Raw genomic sequence first — 19,756 nt, 5'->3', positions numbered from 1 at the left:
CTCCGAGACGGGATTAGAATGGACTTCTGCCAGTTGATTAGCCAGCCGTGCCGTTGCAGCAGTGCAATGGTCAGGTCCAAGTGGTGTAACAGGAGCTCTGGAGATCCTGCCACCAATAACAGGTCGTCCAAATACGGCAACATGCGGACTCCTTGCAGCCGCAGAGAAGCCGCCATGACCGCCATAGCGTCCTGTATGTCCAATGACACCATGTAGTCCCCAGGTTCCAGCGCCAGAATGATGGACCGTAGGGTCTCCATCCGAAACTTCGGGACCCGCAAAGACTTGTTGAGTGCTTTGAGGTTGAGAATCGGATGATATGACCCATTGGGTTTCTGTACCAAAAATAGATTTGAATAGAAACCCTGGCCCCTCTGGGAGAATGGAACAGGCACTATAACTCCAGCCTGGAGCATAGTGTGCAATACCTTCCGCAGCTCTGTAGCCTTTGTCTGATGGTAGACCCGTGGTGAAGAATCGAGCCGGGGGTCTGTGCCAGAAGGAGAGGGCGTACCCGTGAGAGACCACCTCCAGAACCCAAGTGTCTGTCGTAGTGAACGACCAACACCGGGAGAACTGCAGCAGGCGGCCTCCCACCCTGGGATCCCCCAAGGGGAGACCCGGACCGTCAGGCCGCTGGCTTGTCATCTGGCTTGGGGGCCGGACGTCTGGTACTCCATGCCTGTTTCCGGGGCTTGACCGATTTCTTAGGGCCAGCCTGTCGAGGAAACGACTGTGGTTTGGGCCTGCCCTGGGCCCTAGATGACCGAAAGGACGATGGTCCAGAACCAGAAGGAGCAGCGGCCGACGGGAGACAAGCAGATTTGGCTGCCGCCAGCGTGGCCACAATCTTATCCAGATCCGGACCGAAGAGAACTTCTCCGGTAAACGGCAACGCTTCCAGACCTTTCTTGGATCTGCGTCCGCCTTCCAGGATCGCAGCCACAAGGTGCGACGAGCAGCTACCGCTGCTGAAGAAATTCTAGACACCAGAGTACTAATGTCTAGAGCCGCCTCGTTGATGTAGGTGGCCGAATCACGGAGATTGCCAATCAACTCCGCCTGTTCGGCCGGACAGTCGGATTCAAAAGAAGCCTCTAATGAATCCGCCCAGCGCTCCATCGCTCTGGCAACCCAGCAAATGGCCATAGCCGGCCGTGCTGCCCCCCCTGCAAGGGAATAAGCGGACTTCAGGCAGATTTCTACCTTGCGGTCCGTAGCATCCTTAAGGGAGGACATGGATGGCATCGGCAATGTGGCACTACAGACAAGACGGGTCACGTGAGAATCCACCTGTGGAGGGGATTCACACTTAGCAAAATAATTATCCGCGAACGGATAAGCCACCGCCAGGCGTCTCTGCGGCTGGTATCTTTTGCCAGGTTGTTTCCACGCCTCCTCTAAATGGTCCACCAACTGACCCGAAAGAGGAAAGACTGTGGCATCGCCCTTCACATCTTTGAAAAAGGCATACTTAGATTTAGCCGCTGGGGGAACTTCGTCCTCAATCACCAAGGCTGTGCGGACCGCCCGAATAAGTCCAGGAATATATACTTTGGACTTAGCATCAGCGTCCTTAGTATGGAGAGGTTCCTGATCGTAAGGATCCAGAATCTCCCCATCATCAGACGTCCCTTCGTCATCCTCATAAGGAGCGGACAGAGACGCCACCGGCCTTTTATGAGGCCGCATCACAGACTCCCCTTGCAACACATCCGACAAGTGCTGTACAGAACTCGTCAGGGAGTTAACCCACGCTGGCTCCTGAGAACCCGGGAGCGGGGAAATAGGGAGACTGTGGGGTACCACCAATTGTCGTGGGAACCCCTGCATGGGTGACGACACCACAGACTGCTGGGACAAACCCATCGGAGTAAACGCGGGCTGCGGAGCTAACTGGCCCACTAAAGCTGTTAACGCCTGAGCGAAACAAGCCCAGGGCGGCTCCTGTACCAGTGCTGTAACCGTAATAGGCCGCGCCATGGACAAACACTGCCGGCAAAGGCCCTCCACGCTACCCTCCCCCTCCGCTAACGGTACTTTGCACGTGGTACACTGTAGCCGGAGGGGAAAATCACTTTCAGACATGATGGCACCACGTATGTGACCTCTCTCACCAATTAAGTATTAAATAGGCGAGAGACCACCCTGCAGCACCGCACCGCAAGGGCTTTAGCAGAAAGAACAGGGACAGTAATAAAGCTGACAGTTTAGAGAAGAAAAGTTACAGGCAGCGCTAGCACAGTCACATACAATGCAGAGAAATAACAATTCCTGCACTAACAGCGCTGATCACTCAACTACACAGACACAGGGCCTGGTAGGACACAGCGCTGCATACACAGACCTGAGCCACAGCGGAGGAGAGGTATGCGGGGGGACCCAGACCACGATGCTTCCTTCCAGACTTCCAGCAGCGTTCACCATGCGTTGCAGAGAAGATGGCCGCCGAGGAGCAGAGAGAAGCTGGCCTGGGGGAGGAGCGCTGACACAGGACCAGTCAGCACAGTGCAGAGAGGGCTGTGTGCAGCGGGGGAGGCGCCGGCTGTGAGACAGGGAAGGCGCGCTCCCCTGGCATGCATTTAACCCCTGGGACGCCGCAGCGCTACCGCTCTGCTGCGGTCCGCTGTCCCAGGGGGTAGTGGAAGCGCAGGTTGGTCGCCTGGCTCCACGCTGCAGCCAGTCCCCAGGGAGCCCCCTGCCTGGGGACTTAGGACCATGTGATCAGCGGGGACCCACCGCGGGACCCCGCTGCTTACCTCTGTCCCCCTTGAATCCGGCCATGGTCCGGAGCATCTGGGGTCACCGCTAGCTGTGACCCCAGACGCCCACCAGCATCCCCGGATCAGTACCGGCGTTCTGGTACCGGCGGGGTGTAGGGAAGACAGCATGGATGTCAGGACTGACTGTCCATGCTGTTCATCCAGATGTGCAGCCACAGCTGCATGAAGAAAAAGCTTCAGGGGCTCTTCTAGCCCCCACTCCAACAGGTGCACCCGACTCCGGCCGGGCACCAAACTAAACTGAGGTGCCTTGGCCCAGGGGCGGGGTATAGGAGAGGGACCTAGTGCATCCTGGGAGGCTGAAAGCTTAACTCTTTGGTGCCCTGCGACTGACGTCACACCTATACCCCAAGGTATCCTGTGGATACCCTATGGACCCTGAAGTAGAAAGTTAGATTTAGGATTGTTTAGTTTGTCCCATTACTTTTGGCCCCTTAAAAAGTGGGAGGCACATATAGAAACCGTTGTAATTCCTACACCGTTCACCTGATTTGGATGTAATTACCCTCAAATTAAATCTGAAAGGCTGCAGTTAAAGCACATCTTGTTTGTTTCATTTCAAAGCCATTGTGGTGGTGAATAGAGAGTCCAAAATATGAAAATTCTGTCAATGTCCCAATATTTATGCACCTGACTGTATGTGTGTGTATATATATATATATATGTGTGTTTGTATGTATGTGTGTTTGTATGTGTGTGTGTGTGTATATATATATATATGTGTGTGTGTATATATATGTGTGTATATATATATATAACATAATATATATAATCAGCAGCCGGCACACTCTGTAGCAAACCTTCATGCTTTGCCTGGGGTGACCATCCATTGGTTCACAGTCAGCACCAATTCCATATTCAAGAAGTTTGCATTTCAGCAGGATTCATCCACCAGGGCTTCTCTTTGTCATAATAAACAACCTTGCTTTATTGGTTTCATATCAATGGCGTCATAGTCGACGCTTTGACCGTCAAAGCGCGGCCTTTCTCATATACATATATATATATATATATATATATATATATATATACACGCTCCAAGTTAAATGTTCCAACGGGGTGGTGCTCCATGAGGGACAAGTAGTCCAAAGATGTACTGTAAAAATCAAGAAATAGGTACTCACCAGTAAAGATTTCAGCAGGTAATTATTTAACAGTAACACACAAATACGTTGCAGGTAAAGTCAACATTTCAATCCCTTCCGGACCTTTGTCAAGATATCACATCCAATGTACAAAACCTCCAAGTGAACACCATAAACCCATGTCTCACAGGCCCCCTCTTTATACCAGTCATACACTGAAGGACCGTCCACCAATCAGAGAAACAGGAAGTATGGAAAACAAGTCCATACATGTATCAATTACAGCCAGTGGCTAACTATACAAGTCTGTACAAAACTGAGCTTAAATATATAATCATATCTTATGATATGAAAGTGCTGTAAAACCAAGATAATGTGTGGCGCTGACCGGACGTCACTTGCGTTCCACCTCAGTGGAACGCATACAACCAGAAGTGACGTAACGCTATAACTGTACAACTCCCTGATTCAGAATGGTAGGAAGGTAACAAGAGTACCATATTAATGGAGTGCTAGATACCTATGCCGGAGATGACCTATCGCTGTCATCTCGGGCTGGCACCACCTAGACAAGATCGTTAGACTCGGAGGCTAAAGCGGCCATCTTGAATGAGGGCAAATAGAATAATATAGTCTATAAAATGCCCAAACATAAATAACTTCATTAAAAAAATTAGTAACTGGAATATTAAATAGAGACCTGTAAAACTCCATCAAAACAAATTGAATAACAAAAAAAGAAAAAATATAAATCAACAAATAAAATAATAAAGATAAATACCAAATGAATTGCAATATATAAGAACACATCACTTAGATCCAGAATAATCAAACTGGACATCACTATTTGATTAAATAATAAATACAATAAAGAAACTGTAATGGCATAATTCACCAAAAAATATTCACAAAATAAGTAAACAAAATAAATAAGCAAAAAATAATAAATAGAGGAGAGCCCTATCGCAAAAATGTTATATGGATTATGTTCGTTAAGGCAACTAGGGGCCACTGTGTTGCGTTGGTAAATCCATCTTGCTTGCGCTGTCTCAACAATTTTTCACGATCGCCACCACGAAACAGAATAGGGATAAAGTCAATGAGCATGCAGTTAAGACTTGAGATTGAACGTCCCCTAGATAAATGTTTTGCAACGGGTTTATCCGATTCTTTAGCACGTATTGAATGCCTATGATTGGCCATTCTTTCTCTAAAACAGCGGGTAGTCATTCCTGCATAGTAGTATCCACAAAGACACACGATAATGTACGCAACAATCTGTGGTAAATTATTATTCTCTTGCCACTATATGGATGAGTAAAACTTTCACCAGTCATGGACCTGCATGTCAGGACATCTGTATCAGCCATTTTTCTTTGTTGGTAACCAACTACTACGAGTCTCTTTAGGTTGTAATGTGGGTCACATCAGTATTTGTTTTAGGTTGGGACCTCTGCGATACACACAAAGGGTGGTTGTGAACTAAACCCCCTTATACACAGGATCTGTGGTAATAATAGGCCAAAAGTGTTTCACAGTTTTTTTTTTTTCCGCTCGCTTAGATGTACCATCAAAAGTAGAGGTGAATATCATCCTATTAGGATTCAGGTCTTTAGAATTACTACCCTTTTATTACTTAATTAGTTTTGGTGGAGTTTTACTTGTGTTTTTTTTTTTTTTTTAATCCAGTTACAAATTTTTTAATGAAGTTATTTATGTGTGGGTATTTTGTCTACTATATTATTCTATTTGCCCTCATTCAAGATGGCCACTTTAGCCTCTGAGTAACTAGTCTAGGTGGTGTCAGCCCGAGATAACAGCGATAGGTCATCTCCAGCATAGGTATCTAGCACTCCGTTAAAATTGTATGCTTGTTACCTTTCTGAATCAGGGAATTGTATAATGATAGTGATGCGTCACTTTCGGTTCCAGTTGTATGCGTCCCATTGAGGTGGAACACATGTGACTTCCGGTCTGGACAGCGCCGCACATTATCATGGTTTTATAGCACTTTGTGGTGCTCCAATTAAGATATGATTATATATTTGAGCTCTGTTTTGTACAGACTTGTATAGTTAGCCACTGGCTGTAATTATTGATACATGTATGGACTTGTTTTCCATACTTGTTTCTCTGATTTTGTGGACTGTCCTTCAGTGTATGACTGGTATAAAGAAGGGCCTGTGAGACATGGGTTTATGGTGTTCACTTGGAGGTTTTGTACATTGGATGTGATGTCTTGACAAAGGTCCAGAAGGGACTGAAACATTGACTTTAACTGCAATGTATTTGTAAGTTGCTGTTAAATACCTGTTGAAAAATTTAGTGGTGAGTGCCTATGTTCTGGATTATTATATATACAGTGCATCCTGAAAGTATTCACAACCCTTCACTTTTTCCACATTTTGTTATGTTACAGCCTTATTCCAAAATGGAGTAAATACATTTTTTGTTCAAAATTATACACACAATACCCCATAATGACAACGTGTAAAGTTTTTTTTTTTGTTGTTGTTTTTTTTTAGATTTTTGCAAATTTTAATAAAAAAAACAATAAGAAATCACATGTACATAAGTATTCACAGTCTTTGCCATGAAGCTCAAAATTGAGCTCAGGTTCATCTGGTTTCCACTGATCATCCTTGAGATGTTCCTGCAGCTTAATTGGAGTCCACGTGTGGTAAATTCAGTTGATTGGACATGATTTTGAAAGGCATACACCTGTCTATATAAGGTCCCACACTTGACAGTGCATGTCAGAGCACAAACCAAGCATGAAGTCTAAGGAATTGTCTCAAGGCACAAATCTGGGGAAGGGTACAGAAAAATATCTGCTGCTTTGAAGTTCCCAATGAGCACAGTGGCCTCCATCATCCGTAAATGGAAGAGTTTCATAACCACCAGGACTCTTCCTAGAGTTGGCCGGCCGTCTAAACTGAGAGATTGTGGGAGAAGAGCCCTAGTCAGGTGGGTGACCAAAAAGCCGATGGTCACTCTTTCAGAGCTACAGCATTCCTCTGTGGAGAGAAGAGAACCTTCCAGAAGGACAACCATCTCTGCAGCAATCCACCAATCAGGCCTGTATGGTAGACTGGCCAGACGGAAGCCACTTCTTAGTAAAAAGCACATGGCAGCCCGCCTGGAGTTTGCCAAAATGCACCTCAAGGACTCTCAGACCATGAGAGACAGATTGAACTCTTTGGCGTCAATGCCAGGTGTTATGTTTGGATGAAATCAGGCACCGCTCATCACCAGGTCAATACCATTCCTACGGTGAAGCATGGTGGTGGCAGCATCATGCTGTTGGGTTGTTTTTCAGCGGCAGTAACTGGGAGACTAGTCAGGATAGAGGGAAAGATGAATGCAGCAATGTACAGACACATCCTGGATAAAAACCTGCTCCAGAGCGCTCTTGACCTTAGACTGGGGCGACTGTTCATCTTTCAGCAGGACAACGACCCTAAGCACACAGCCAAGATATCAAAGGAGTGGCTTCAGGACAACTCAGTGAATGTCCTTGAGTGGCCTAGCCAGAGCCCAGACTTGAATCCAATTGAACATCTCTGGAGAGATCTGAAAATGGCTGTGCACCGATGCTTCCCATCCAACCTGATGGAGCTTGAGAGGTGCTGCAAAGAGGAATGGGTGAAACTACCCAAAGATAGGTGTGCCAAGCTTGTGGCGGCATATTCAAAAAGACTTGAGGCTGTAATTGCTGCCAAAGGTGCATCAACAAAGTATTGATCAAAGGCCGTGAATACTTATGTACATTTGATTTCTTAGTTTCTTTTTTTTCATTAAATTTACAAAAAGCTCAATTTTTTTTTACATGTTGTCCTTATATGGGGTATTGTGTGTAGAATTTTGAGGGCAAAAATGAATTTTTTCCAATTTGGAATAAGGCTGTAACATGACAAAATGTGGAAAAAGTGAAGCGTTGAGAATACTTTCCAGATGCACTGTATGTGTATGTATGTATGTATGTATATGTATATATATATATATTTAATTATAATTTTTAGTCACCACAGGTTCGGCTCTCCTTGTTAAAATATAAATGGCCGGATGTCCGCACATATATTTACCAACATATAACCGAGATGGTGCGGCACTCCTAGCCCTCAATAAGACACAATATCAGCGGCTTAATATGTCATCGTTTCAGTGCACAGTTTAATATTGCGGCACTTTCATGAGGACAAAGATAAATACAAATGTGCTTACCTTAAGTACACAAACGAACACCATGTGGGCGCTCAATGTCGGACTTTGGACCTCCCGGCCGGTGGCGCAATCATTATGATGTAATCACGGTGTGACCTGGAGTGTCAGTGCACATTCCCATCACCATAGTTACATAATAAACAAAAAGCAAGCTGTGAATGAATGCAATTTGCACATTACGAAATACAGAAGGCTGATATAAATACAAACGATTGATACAAATACATTGCGGAGCACGCAACACTAGTATAACTATAACAGGTTGATCAAATGATGTCAAATTATACGATAGATCTCAAACCTAACAGCATAACAGTAATGGTGGCCATAATAGCAGCATGATAATTATCCTGCAAACCTCACATGTCTCCCATCACCCTCCAAATCAATAAATGTGCCTTATAGAATTCACAATTGATCACAACTTATTACTTTACATCTGAATATCTCTTTACAGTAACTACTTTCACCAATTTCTACATTTACCTGAGACTGCTGGTTCACACGTTAACCAAACTATCTAAATAGCCCTTCATGAAGTCGCTTCAGCCACCCGTCAGACTTCACGTAAACTGATATAACAGCCATGGCTTTCCACAGACACCTACAAATGCTGCCTCTTAAAGTAGAATGTCAGTGGCGTAAATCTTAATTCAAATGACTTCCTCACATACTGTAAAATAGGATTCAAGCCATCTGTCATCCTAACCCTCTGTCCCATGCTCACTGTCTACCCCATCTGTGTCACCCCTGTCTGTCTGCCCATCCCCTTTAGAATGTAAGCTCTCACAAGCAGGGACCTCTTTCCTCTTGTGCTTATCCTTTCTTTACTTATACTATCTGCTCTATACTCAAAAGCACCTAACCCGTGACTTTTGCCATCCTGCTTCTGTTGCAGCAGTGTTTATATACCATGTACTTGTCTTGTAGTGTCTTAAACTGTATGACACTGTTTTCTTGTTCTGCTCAACTGTTTATGTACTATGTTTATGTACTATGTTTATGTACTATGTAAGGCGCTGCGGAACCCTTGTGGCGCCATATAAATAAAGGATAATAATAATAATAATAATCAGGGCCAGATTAACAATGGGGTGGATTGAGCTACAGCTCCAGGCCTCCACTTAAAAATAGGCCCATTAACATGACAGCATGATTACCAGCTGTATCTATTTAAAAAGTTTTTCTAGTCCCCCCCCCCCCCCCCCACCTCCAAAAAAATTCCACTGACGGGACAGACCTTTTACAAATGTGTAAAAAAAAAAAAAAAAAATACATTTAATATATATATATATATATATATATATATATATACACACATATATATGCACAGTATTATGGAAGCTTGGGGGTGGGGGGGGGGGGTGGGCAGAAGCTACCGGAGGGTGGTATCGATAGACCAGGGAGGGAGTGTAGACTGAGTTGACCGGCATCCGTTATACTAGCATTAATTCTGTAAGATCTATAGAGAGTTGGCCAGGTGGGACAGTGGGGGAGGATCATCATGTAGAGTGGGTGGGGTGCAGCGGCAAGCTGGCACTGAGGTTACCTGGCATGTGCCTGGTCCCTTTTATTAGTAAAGTAATAAATGGAATGTGTTTATTAATGTTACCAAACCACACCCCTACATACTTGGGATAAAAAAAAATGTATGTATGAAGGAGTTTTTAGGAATATTTACCACATCCTAAAATAAATGAAAACTGATCTAGGTGAAAGCACTACTGCACAACATATAGATATTGTACATAGGTAGAAGGATGGAAGGTAGATTTTCAAGTGCAAAATCGGGTATTGCAAGAACTATATCATATGTTGCTTTAGTATGTAAATATGCAGCTGTTTTTATAATTGAACTTGACCGACTTGTATTCAGAAATAAAATAGAAATTGTGCTGATTTTAAATAATTTGCTTTTACATCCTATTTGAGTGTCATACACTAGAGAAAACGTACTCAAACATGGGCTGAACATGCAAATTCAACACAAATCTTGTCATGGTAGGAATCTTAAACTAGCTACACACTGTCAGTTTTATTTTTAATCTGGACAAGGAAGGGACCAGGGGCGGATTGGGATGGTTTGTTAAGTGGGTGGGGCTCTGTCGATGGGTGCGGGATCCCTCCTCACAGGGCCTAATTCTGAGTTGGACACCGTTGCAGCCATCCTTGCATCTGTTGCTGCAATTTTGTCTGCGACTTTAGGCTAATGCCGCTACAATGGCCTTTTCTGGGGTACAGCCATGTTTCCGAATATGCAAGGACTGAGACGCCCACTGTCAGTGACAGACACCATCTGTCACACCATTGGAACTTTTACCAGCCCTATGCTAGGAACAGAGCATCTATTTAAGATCGGCCTCCAATGTGAGCAATTCATCGTCTCTATAGCCAACCCCCTGTAACTGCCCAGGAATGCCCAACATATTTCTAGTACACTTCTTGGTGCATGTGTCTGAATCCTTACTGCAAATCTGTAAGAACACTAAAAATACATTGGCCCCAAAGAAAACCATAAAACACATTGGCCCCTACAGGAATTAACAAAACACATATAGGTAAAAAAAAAAAAAAACACTGTCCCTGCAGGAAAACAATAAAAACATATTGGCCTACACAAAAATAAAAATAGGGTTGAACGTACTGGGGCATGGAGGGGTTTGGTGGGCAGTGTATATCCCTGGGCTGGGGGGGGAGGTACTGTATGTCTAGGGGGCCAACGGGTAGGGTATGATCCGGAGGACGGGGGTAGGGTGTGTTATATACAGTATATAAATTTCTGTGTTGACCAGCACTCCTAATAGCTCTGCACCTCGCCCTGGTGCTTTTTGCTGGTGGTATGTAGTTCAAGTAATAATGAACGGCACTCAGTGACTTACAAAATTCACAACAGACTTAGGAGCCTATGTATCAAGTCATTTTTTACATAAAATTATGTAGAAGCTGCAGTTATTATCAATGGGGACTACAATCTGACCCCTACAGTATGTACTAAACTCCAAAAAGCAAAGCTTTTCGGAGTTTAGCATTGCTAGTTTACACCATCTTCAGATGGTGTAAACTACTGTTTTTCCTATGGGGCCTCCTGGGGAAGTTTGGCGCGGCCCCGGAAGCTGACGCTGGGCGCATGTGCAGCGTCAGCTTCCCCGGGGGAAGTCTTTCTCTTCAGTGAAAGACTTCTCAGAAATGCCGGGGATATAACTCACAATGACAGTGGTTACCGCAACTACTGTCCCTGCAAGTTCCTGTTAATACATAACTAGGATATTTTCATTAAAAAATAAGCATATTTTCATTAAAAATTTAAATATGCCTGGTGAGTTGGACTGTTAATACCGTGATTATTAATACATACACTGAGGGGGTCTATCATAAGTTAACGTTTCAGGGCTGTGTTCTCTTTTATCAAGACATTTTGTGAGTCCCTGAGTGCTGTCCGTTATTACTTGGACTAATTATATAGAGTAAATAAATATACATTTATACATATAAGTATATATGAAAAGTAATATATTTAATATATGATATCATGTATACCATATATACATCACACACATGCACACACACATTATATATATATATATATATATATATATATAGTGTTCCCTCTAGCTCCGGCGGGAGGCAGGGCGCCGGAGCTAGAGAGGGCATGCCCGTGAGCGCGCCGATGGCGCGCGCGTGGCCGAGAAGGGGGCGTGGTAATTGGAAAAGGGGGCGTGTCTATCAGACACGTCCCCTTTTCGTCACTCTTGGGGGCGTGCCCCCAAGCCCTGCAGACAGGGAGAATAGATGCCGGGTGTCTCTTCTCCGGCGGTGACCGGGTGACCGCATGTTTCTCCACCCGCGGGACACTGCATCCCGCGGGTGAGAACGGCTCCCACAGGCTGTGAGGGCAGGGCGCTTTTTGCCCTCCAGAAGGTAAAACAGCCTAGCGGGAACGCTATATATATATATATATATATATATATATATATAAACAGAGCAGAGTGAACTTACTTTATTTAACATGTTACATATAAATATTCTTTATGCTGGTGACGCAGCACACTGAGAACAGAGATATGTGGCAAGAGGCCACCACCACCTCCCTCCATGCTCCTCTTGTTTGGCAGATAGCTGTTGGGTGCTGCCTGGCAGCCTGAAACTGGCACTTTGCAGCATCTGCTGCCTGGTGTGATCGATGTCTGTGAGGAGGCTGGAGGCAGAGCAGTCAGTGGTGATTGACGGCCCCAGGCTCTGCAAAGGCTTATGGGAGGAGCTGCTGCAGCTAGGCATGCGCAGCAGATCCCCTGTCCGCCATATTTTTTTATTTATTTATGTTTTTACTTTATTAAGCTTGTGTGCACTACTATGCAGTTGCCCAATAAGCTCTAATCGCGGGGACGGGCGGAGAACCGGGGGAGGCGGGGCAGTCAGTGAAGGGTGGGCTGAGCTGCCGCCGGCCACCAAAGGCATTGGCCCAGCAGGAACTGTCCCGGCGGCCCAATCCGCCCCTGACGGGACGATTTTTCAGAAAATTTAAACCCCCGATATCTGTGCTACACAGTATGCAATTTTTCACCACACCACATTGATTTTGCATATGTCCACCCACAAGGATGATGACATAGTGACAGGAGAACATAGAAAATATGGGCAGATTATTGAGAATGCACACACACTGCTCGATTTCGAGAATTTGAGGCCGAGGTTTTCGTTCTTGACCGACAGATCAGATAATCGAAGGAATGCGTTTGTTGATGTTTTCTAACAGTTTTATCGTTCAAACGCTGAAACGATCATTCATACACGCTATACAATAAATCGCTTTAGAGCTGGAAGACAGCAGTATTAACTATTGTGCCACCCCTAATTAATGTAAGATAAATCTTACATTGGAACCATATAAATGGCGTTCATAAATAAAAGAAAACAATATTTTAAATTCAATATATTTTATTCTCTGTTAAGAAATAAGCACAACTTTAGGATCACGATTAGGACACTGTACAGGAAACAATTTACTGCCTATGATAGTTGAAGTGCTGATTTTTTTTCTTAGTGCTAGACTCTAATCACACACCAAAAACGTAGAACGTAAAGCAGCTATTAACCTGCAGCTAAATGCAATGTTGTCATAAGATTGATAGCTCACTGAATTGCTGCATGTTTTATTTGTGAGTGATTACAATAAAACAGTCCTCTACTCATGTGTATGGATTACTAGACCAGTGTACATTTATTTTTGTCTTTCTTTGCCAAGACACATTTGCACTTGTTTTAAATACTCAATTCCTTTCCTGCGTTTTAGTTTTTTTGCATATAAACTTTGAAAGGCTCTTGTCTATGAAAATATGAATTAACATAGGCAACATGTGTTTATTATGTCCCATAGTGCTTTGCTACCTTTACAGCCAAATTATTGCCTACTTCAGAGTACAGGTAGCTTTTATGGACTGAACCAATATTCCTGAGAAGCTAGACTATTAATTTGTTACTAATAAGTGACATCACTGCATCCAAATGTACCTCAGTATCTAGTTTGTACTGAATTGATAAACAGCATACTCCTTGGATATTGTTTCAGCACACAAATTAGCTGCCACCAGTCTATATAAGTGACAGATACTTTTTAGGTGATTTTTCCACAGCAATTTATTTCTCAAAATTCACTGAAAATACAATTTGTTGCCATAGATATCTATTAAACTGAAGGCTATCACACAAATGATTTTTCTTTAGCAATCTGTAGTCAGTGGCTCCTGACTGTGCTCAAACCCAGCATATGAATATTACAGGACATTGCAGATTCAAATAGCACAATGACCACGTATTTGCTGTTTTTTAGTGGTAGGCTTTGCTGCTGTTTTTCTTTCTCCACGTTAGATCTCAAAATCGTCAGAAAAATGCTCAATATTTAAAGTAGCAATTTTCAGAGGTGGGGAATGACTGCAGAAAACATGCTACAATTCAGTCAGCTAGTTTAGTGATTTTGACCAAATTTACGCAACTGCATACTGTAGCTTACATGGTGCCGAACATTGGGGGGTAAATATTATGCCTGCATCGCTCAGGCTTTATTACATTTACTGCTGGATTTGGATAACTGAATCCTAATCTAACTGAATGGAGGAAAAATAAAATTAAACACTGTTGATGGCCACATTTGTCTTGTGCGAAGTCACCTGCTGACTGGAATACATGGATCCAATGAAAGTAGTCCTATTGCCCTGGCCATCCCTGTGTAAATTTGTTCAATAACTATAGAGCTGGTCATTGTGCTGGAAACTATTGGTTCTCTGATTTGTTTACTTTTAAGAGAGATTAAGTCTTTGGCTGCATGAGAATTGAGGGAAATTGATTCAGTAATAGGCAGTCGAAGACCATTCCTGTTTTTGAACCTATCAGAATTATCCATAATGTTACAACTCTCGCAGGGCTATGACTTGTTTCTGTGACTGTTGGATAAAAAAAAACAGCGTTTTCTTCATTAGAAAAAAATGTTAATGTTTGGGGGGGGAAAGGGAACAATCCGTTTCTTGTATGTACATTGTCTATTTTGTTGGCGAGCTTAAATGTTCATGACAGGTGTCCTTTCCACTGGATTTGTCAGGCAAAATGGCTCTGAGCACTTGGTGTGGTACAATACAGTTTGATAGCGTGCACATCAATATGATGGCTGTTAACAAAAGTACATTTTCCACAATATTTCTCCTTGAGTCTTATTAATCAGCAATGTATCTGCCTGATGTCGTCTTCAGAAGTAAAATTTTGAAGGTGGTGTTTCCTTCTAGATATCACTGGATTTATACATATCTGATAAAAGCCGTGTGATAGGCACATTCCCAATAGTTTTCTTGAAAAACACTTCTTCTATTGTAGATGGGCTTATAGAACGTAAAGCTGGTAGAAGCAGCAGAAGTTTCCCAAAACGACAGGGTTGTGTAGGGTATCTGTAGAATAAAGAGAAATTTGATAATTTATGAAGGAGCAGGCTACGCACATGTTTATATTTCAATGTATTTTAAAATTAAGATGACCTATACAAAATATCCCCAAAAAATAGTTCAGATGAAAAAAGCGAATCCCTCAGTTACAGTACGTGACCAAGATAGCGGCGCTATTATGTACCTAATGTTCCTGAATATGTAGTTAGTGCTGAGCATCTTATGTGTAAATGGGATGTAGTCAGCTTACCGCCGCATAGGATGCTGGCGATCGAAATCCTGGTGCCAGAATCCCGACCTGCGAGCAGAACGCTGGCGCCGTAATCCAGAACATAAGAATAGCGGGCCAGGATAGCTGTTAGCCGCAGGGGAGGGGGGGAGGGTTAGGTTTAGGCACCACGGAAGGGGTTAGGCTGCAGGGGGTGGCAGGTTAGGGTTAGGCTGCAGACAGGGGGGGTAAGTTTAGGCACCACCGAGGGGGTTAGGCACTAACAGGGAGGGTGAGGGTGCGGGGGGTGGTTAGGATAATTATGGAGCCCCTGTCAGGGATTCTCAGCATCGGGATGCTGCTGTTGGTCTTTGACAGTCGGCATCATGACTGCCGGTCTCCCATACCCAACCCGTTTTAAATGTGTAGAGTTTTAATAGCTTATTATAGATATCTGTGGGACTGGAACAGCATCTGGTCACTGCAGCACCAGAGTGAACTACTGCTTTATAAGTGATTGAAGGCACAGGTGGGGTCTCCTGTCCTATCCTGTTTCTACGCTGTGTGATTAGAACAGTGTTACCCAACTCCAGTTGTCAGGGACCACTAACAGTGTATGTTTTACAGATCTACTAGCAGGTTCACAGGTGTATTCATTACTGCCTGACACATTTTAAAAGATCCACAGGTGGGGCATTTTATTTCAGTTTTGATACTGAGTAGATCTGTAAAACATGCATGTAGACATGATGAATGTTGGCATGGTCACATCTCAACCATGTCAACATTATCATGTCGAATTGATGCACGTCGTTGACATAAATGTCCACCTAACATACACCTTTTAAATATTTCAAAATGAACTCATTTGACAGATTGCTGTAAATATAGTATATATTTTTGGAAGGCATTGCTTCCTGTTAAATATTAAATGTGAAAGTGTAAACACATCCAGACTGATTTCACATACTGCCGCCACGTTACACACGATATACATAATAATTGAGCAAGTAAATGTCATTTATTTCCATAAAAAATTTCAACTAATGTTGCATACTTGACTGTTGAAAATGTCAATATCATACACATTCCTTCTGCTATTATTACAATGGGACTATACACCGATCAGCCATAACATTAAAATCATTGATAGAAGAAGTGCATAACCTTGATTATCTTGTACAATGGCACCTGTCAGGATGGGACATATTAGGCAGCAAGTGAACAGTCAGTTCTTGAAGTTGATGATTTGGAAGCAGGTAAATAGGGAAGCGTAAGGATATGAGTAACTTTGACAAGGGCCAAATTGTGATGGCAAAAATGGCAGGTCTTGTGTGGTGTTCCCAGTATGCAGTGGTTAGTACCTACCGAAAATGGTCCAAGGAAGGACAACTTGCACATGAAACTCATTGATATGTGAGAGGAGTGAAGGCTAGCCCATCTGGTCCTATCCTACAGATGAACTACTGTAGCACAAATTGCTGAAAAAGTTAATGCAGAGTGCCCATGCTGGCCACTACCGAAAGCACCTACAATGGGCAAGCGAGCATCAGAACTGAACCATGGAGCAATGGAAGGTGGCTCAGTCTGATGAAACACATTTTCGTTGACATTATGTGGACAGCTGAGTGTGTGTGCATTATTTACCTGGGGAAGATAAGACACCAGGATACACTATGGGAAGAAGGCAAGCCGGCAAGGGCAGTGTGATGCTCTGGTTAATGTTCTGCTGGGAAAACATGGGTCCTGGCATTCATGAGGATGAGGCGTACCACCTACCTAAACATTGTTGCAGCCCCTTCATAACAACGGTATTTCCTGATGGTAGTGATCTCTTTCAGCAGGATAATGCACCCTGCCATGCTTCAAAAATTGTTCAGGAATGGTTTGAGGAGCAGGGCAAATAGTTCAAGGTGTTCACTTAATCTCCAAATTCCCCAGATCTCAATCCGGTCGAACATCTGTGGGATGTGACTGCAATAACAAGTCCAAGCCATGGAGGCCCCACCTCACAACTTACAGGACTTAAAGAATATGTTGCTAACATCTTGGTGCCAGATATCACAGGACACCTACAGAGGTCTTGTGAATTCATGCTTCCACGGGTTATAGCCGTTTTGGCAACATGAGGGGGACCTACACAATATTAGGAAGGTGGTTTTAATGTTGGCTAATCGTATTTTAGTAAAGAAGAAAATACTACAAGTTTAAGTTAAGTTTGTATAACTTAGTTTTGGAAAATTTCAGAAAGTGTAAGGTAATGAGAGTATGGGAAGTTTTAACACTTTATATAAAACTAAACCTACATTTTCAACAATATTATTGAACAGTGACCGATACAAACAAAAAAGGGAGATATTTTGTGCTAATTACAATCTGTTCATAGAAGGTTGAGTTTAATTCAAATATATGATGACATGCAAAGCACTTCCCACCTGCCCTTTTTATTCTTTTTGGTATCCCTGTTTCATGTATGCCCTGTTTTCCCCAATATCCACCATCTGTCACACCTCACAAATCAATATCAATAATTAAGTCAATTGTAATAGGAATACAGTGTTCTCTTTATAAAGTCCCTAAGCAAAGCGACCAAGCACTGCTTCAATAAGGCAGGAGCGCAGCTGGAGGGAGGGCGGGGGGGGATTGCCATGTGCCCCGGGTGCCAGAAGGACATCTGGAGTTGCAGCTTCATCAGCAGTGATCTTGGAGATCAGGGAGAGCGGGACATCATACAGTTATCCCCCCCCCCCCAGCCAGGGCCATGCTTGGTGGCAATAGACTGCACAGCCCATGTCCACCCTGTCTGTCTCTACACGGCCTCTCCTTGAGTCACTGATCGCAGCAGCCTCGGCGAGACTTGCCTGTCAGCAGCTTTCTGGGAACTGCTGTGTGGCTGCAATAGGAGAGGAATAGATTCAGCAGATGAGATCCCCAACAGATAAGTAAGGCTATTGGGGGGGAGAAGAGTGGTTGGGTTTAGTTTATGGTAAATAATATTAAGAATAAGGGTGAGAGGTTTAATGGGGTTAATTAGGATTAAGGTTTTTTTTTTCATGAAACTGAGGGATGTAATTAGGAGTTTAATGCTGTGTGTAATATATGTAGTCCACTAATACGTCTAGTAAATGTAAAAATCTCTCCACATATATTTTTCCTCCGTGCGCTACAAGTTGCGTTACACAATGCGTGAGCGCCCTGTTATCGCTGAGCGTCTTTTTGTGCAACTTTTTACCTTCCAGTGCGTCTTATTCGCAGATTGATGTGAATAGGACGCACAAGCTCCTGCTGATTAAAATGATATACGGCATGCCAATATTCTGTGTGCAACTGTGGGTGTACCTGCATGTGAAATTTCTACGTTATAGTGTCAGCGGCTGTGACACTGTAAAGTAGCATTTCCCATGCAGATACACCCACAGTTGCACACAGAATATTGGCATGCCGCACATTTTAAGCAACAGAAGCTGCTTGTGCTTCCTATTCGCTGCACTGGAAGGTAAAAAGTCACAGGAAAAGACGGTCAGCGCTATCTAGTCACACCATGGCATAGCACGACTAGAAAGGCTGTTTAACGAGCAAGAAGGCTAGATGTATGTGGACACATCTGTAGGTCACAAATGCTGTCTGTAGTAAATGTAGGTCCCTAATACTGTCTGTATAATTTGGCTGTCACTAATACAGTCTAGTATATGGTAATCACTGTATTATGTTTGTATTATGGTGGTCGCTAATGCTTTTTGTGTTGTATGACTGTCACTAATGCTGTGTGTATTATTTGGCTGTTGCTTTTGCTGTGTCTAGTATGTGACGGTTGCTAATGCTGTTTGCATTATATGGTGGTTGCTTATGCTGTCTGTATTATATGGCGGTCACTAATGCTGTCTGTATTGTATAGTGTTCGCTAATGCGGTCTGCATATGGTGGTCAATTATACTGCCTGTATTATATCAGCATACTATGCAATGTCAAAGATATTGTCATTCCAATTTGCCTCAGAACGATATGTCATCTAGTGTGTACCCAGCTTTACTCTTTTTAAGAAAGGTTGGGCAAGGGTTCAAGAAATATCTGAGTGCCACTGGACTCTTGTGAGCAGTTGTTCAGTCACTCCCTAATCCTGGGTACACACTGATTGATGTGTGTACACAGCGACACACACACAACCCGGCTGCCCACGGGCTGACATATTGGGCCTTCCGTACACCCTGGGCGATCCGGTGACCGCCCGCCCGATATGCTGGCTGCCCCGCATAGTGCTACATGGGATCGTCGGCAGCATCACCTGATTTTTCTTACATGCTGCACATAAGATCAGGCAATGAAGCTGATGACCCCACAGGAGTGCGCACTACACGATGTAGTGCATACACACTACACATTTTTTAACGATTTGTAGTCCGATGTGTCGGAATTGGACAAATCGTTAAAGATATCGTGTAGTGTGTGCCCAGCAAGTTACTTGCAATTGCACAGTCCCATAGATGGTGTTGTTTTTTTGTATGTTGCATTTCTTTTGTAATTGAAAAGTGA

General features: G+C 43.6%; 1 protein-coding gene across 1 annotated transcript in view; it reads right to left on the bottom strand.

Annotated features, from left to right (window-relative positions):
• Positions 1 to 13,039: 13,039 nt before the first annotated feature.
• The window catches only part of NR2E1 (nuclear receptor subfamily 2 group E member 1), a 42,585-nt gene continuing 35,868 nt past the window's right edge, over positions 13,040 to 19,756 (bottom strand). Inside the window, exon 9 of the mRNA XM_088460405.1 lies at positions 13,040 to 15,024. Within this exon, the coding sequence (XP_088316531.1) occupies positions 14,862 to 15,024 (163 nt within the window). The 3' untranslated portion in view covers positions 13,040 to 14,861. The remainder of the gene's footprint in view (positions 15,025 to 19,756) is intronic.

Source organism: Taudactylus pleione, unplaced genomic scaffold (assembly GCF_031769625.1).
Source record: "Taudactylus pleione unplaced genomic scaffold, aTauple2 ptg000046l, whole genome shotgun sequence".
NCBI lineage: Eukaryota > Metazoa > Chordata > Amphibia > Anura > Myobatrachidae > Taudactylus > Taudactylus pleione.
Note: the sequence above shows the minus strand (reverse complement) of the source record. Positions and strands in the feature narration are given on the sequence as shown.